A 2045-nucleotide genomic window follows, 5' to 3' on the forward strand; every position below is an offset into this window, starting at 1 on the left:
CACACACACACACACACACACACACACACACACACACACACACACACACACACCTGCAGCTGCTCGGCGGTGAACGACGTCCTCGCCCTCTTGGCTGGTTTTGGTTGGCAGTCCTGATCGGAGGGCAGCGCTCCCTCCAGAGTCAGTCCTGTACCTGAGCACACACAGAATCCACCGAGGAATCATTCAACAACAACAACAACAAAATAAAGACAATCTAAAACATAACAAGTGAAATTTCTCAGGCCAAAGAAACCAAATGTTTGAAATGTTCAAACTGTGAAAAACCATTTCCCCTAATTATAGAAACACAGCTGAGTCAAATAAAAAACATAAAAGCAATATGATTTTCTTACTGCTACACATAGTAAACCCCTTTAAATTAATGCCATAATAACGCTCCTATAAGTGTGAATAATAACATCTCACTGCAACAAAGAGTCCAAGAGAAATTTGTTCTGAGGCTCAACTTTTCAGTTTCTGACTCACAACATAACACCTGCACCCCCAACTGTTTTTGGATTAMAAATGTTGGCATCAAGTCAAATATAAATGTACACAACAAGATTTATTATGTCTAATTATACTTCACTATTTTATAACAGTTAAGACAAAAAAAACAATCATTTTTGAACTGATTCTGAAAATCTTTTCAAGACCCCACCTCGTTGTTTCAGGACCAAKCGTGGGGTCTCGACCCCAACTTTGGGAACCCCTGGGTTCGACAGTGAGCCCGGTTGAAATGTGATCTCAGAGTCAGGAATTTTGTGGAAAGAAAATTGTTTCAGTTAGAAAAAAAAACAGAGGAATTGGCTCAGARGTCCATGTTTGTGTGTTTTTCCAACAAGAATGGAAAATCTCTGGAATTCTGTGTTTTTCCTTAATTGTTTTTCCAATGTTTAATATGAAATCTCTCTTGTGCGTTAGGTCAACAGACTGTGGAGCGCATCAACAAAAAGTGCAGTATTAAGCAGCAAATGATGCATTCTATTAGCAGACTCTGATGAGCTGCAGTTAAAATTTGAAGGCATTTTAATGAAATAAAGCTGATGATAAATCAGTGTGTCTCATTTTCTCCTGCTCAGTGTTTGAGTTACCGTTCTCTGCAGCCCTGCGCAGGTTGTCCAGCATGATGTTGTAGTGGCTCCGGCAGAGCACCCGGCCCTCCACCAGGCCGAACTCCTCCCCGGTGGACAGCTGCCTCTTGCAGGAGTAGCAGGCGAAGCAGGCCAGGTGGTACACGCTGCCCCGYGCCCGCCTCACCCAGTCGCTGGCGTACACCTGCCGGCCGCACTGGGCACATTTAGTCCCAAACCTACTGTGGGGAAGGAGCACTCAGTGAAACTGATGACCTCACTGCCTCATCTGAGACTCATTCYTCTCTGCTTGAGCCCACGTTACAAACTAAATCAGAAATACTTTCAAGTTTTTATCCTGAAATGTCACAACGTTATAGAAAATCTCAACATGTTTCCTGTTTTGATGCAGTAAATCTGGGCAGATTTGAGTCTGGAACTCAAATTGAGGCTTAAAAAAGACAAAAATAAAAATAAACAAAAGCAGCCACTCCTCTAATCCAGCTGCTGCTCTTTGGCTCGAGGTTTCTGTGTGTCGGTTTGGTTTGTTGTAACTCGATGACATAAAACACGGTCAGGAGGTAAACACAAAAAGAACCAGGGTCCTTTAAAGTTAAAGAGCCACAAAATTAGCAAATACTTCCAATTACAGAAGCACAAGCTCTCTGAGAAATGACCAAAACGAACAAACAGCAGGAGAGTTTCAGAAAGCGTTCAGCCCATTYAGCTTTGATGAAGCTGATGGTTTTAGTGAAATTTCTGCTTTATTTTCCAGTTAAAACTCTAAACGATTCAGACGTAAAACTGTTCAGAGCAAAGATCAATGAGCTGAGAATAATCTGAAAAATGGTCCAATTTATATCCAGTAATTTCTCACTTGTGCAAAAATATTAAATGAAAATGTCAAAAAAGAAAATAAATTAATTTCATTAATGTGCTGATAAATAAAAAGATTACATTTAAATGTAA

General features: G+C 40.7%; 1 protein-coding gene across 1 annotated transcript in view; it reads right to left on the bottom strand.

Annotated features, from left to right (window-relative positions):
• Positions 1 to 2045, bottom strand: part of LOC106528923 (LIM/homeobox protein Lhx6) — a gene marked incomplete in the record, with an annotated part of 7351 nt that overhangs the window by 2559 nt on the left and 2747 nt on the right. The window contains 2 exon segments of the mRNA XM_014024207.1: positions 18 to 154; positions 1098 to 1318. Coding sequence (XP_013879661.1) covers positions 18 to 154; positions 1098 to 1318 — 358 coding nt within the window.

The sequence above is a fragment of the Austrofundulus limnaeus genome, unplaced genomic scaffold (assembly GCF_001266775.1).
Source record: "Austrofundulus limnaeus strain Quisiro unplaced genomic scaffold, Austrofundulus_limnaeus-1.0 Scaffold413, whole genome shotgun sequence".
Taxonomy (NCBI): Eukaryota; Metazoa; Chordata; class Actinopteri; order Cyprinodontiformes; family Rivulidae; genus Austrofundulus; species Austrofundulus limnaeus.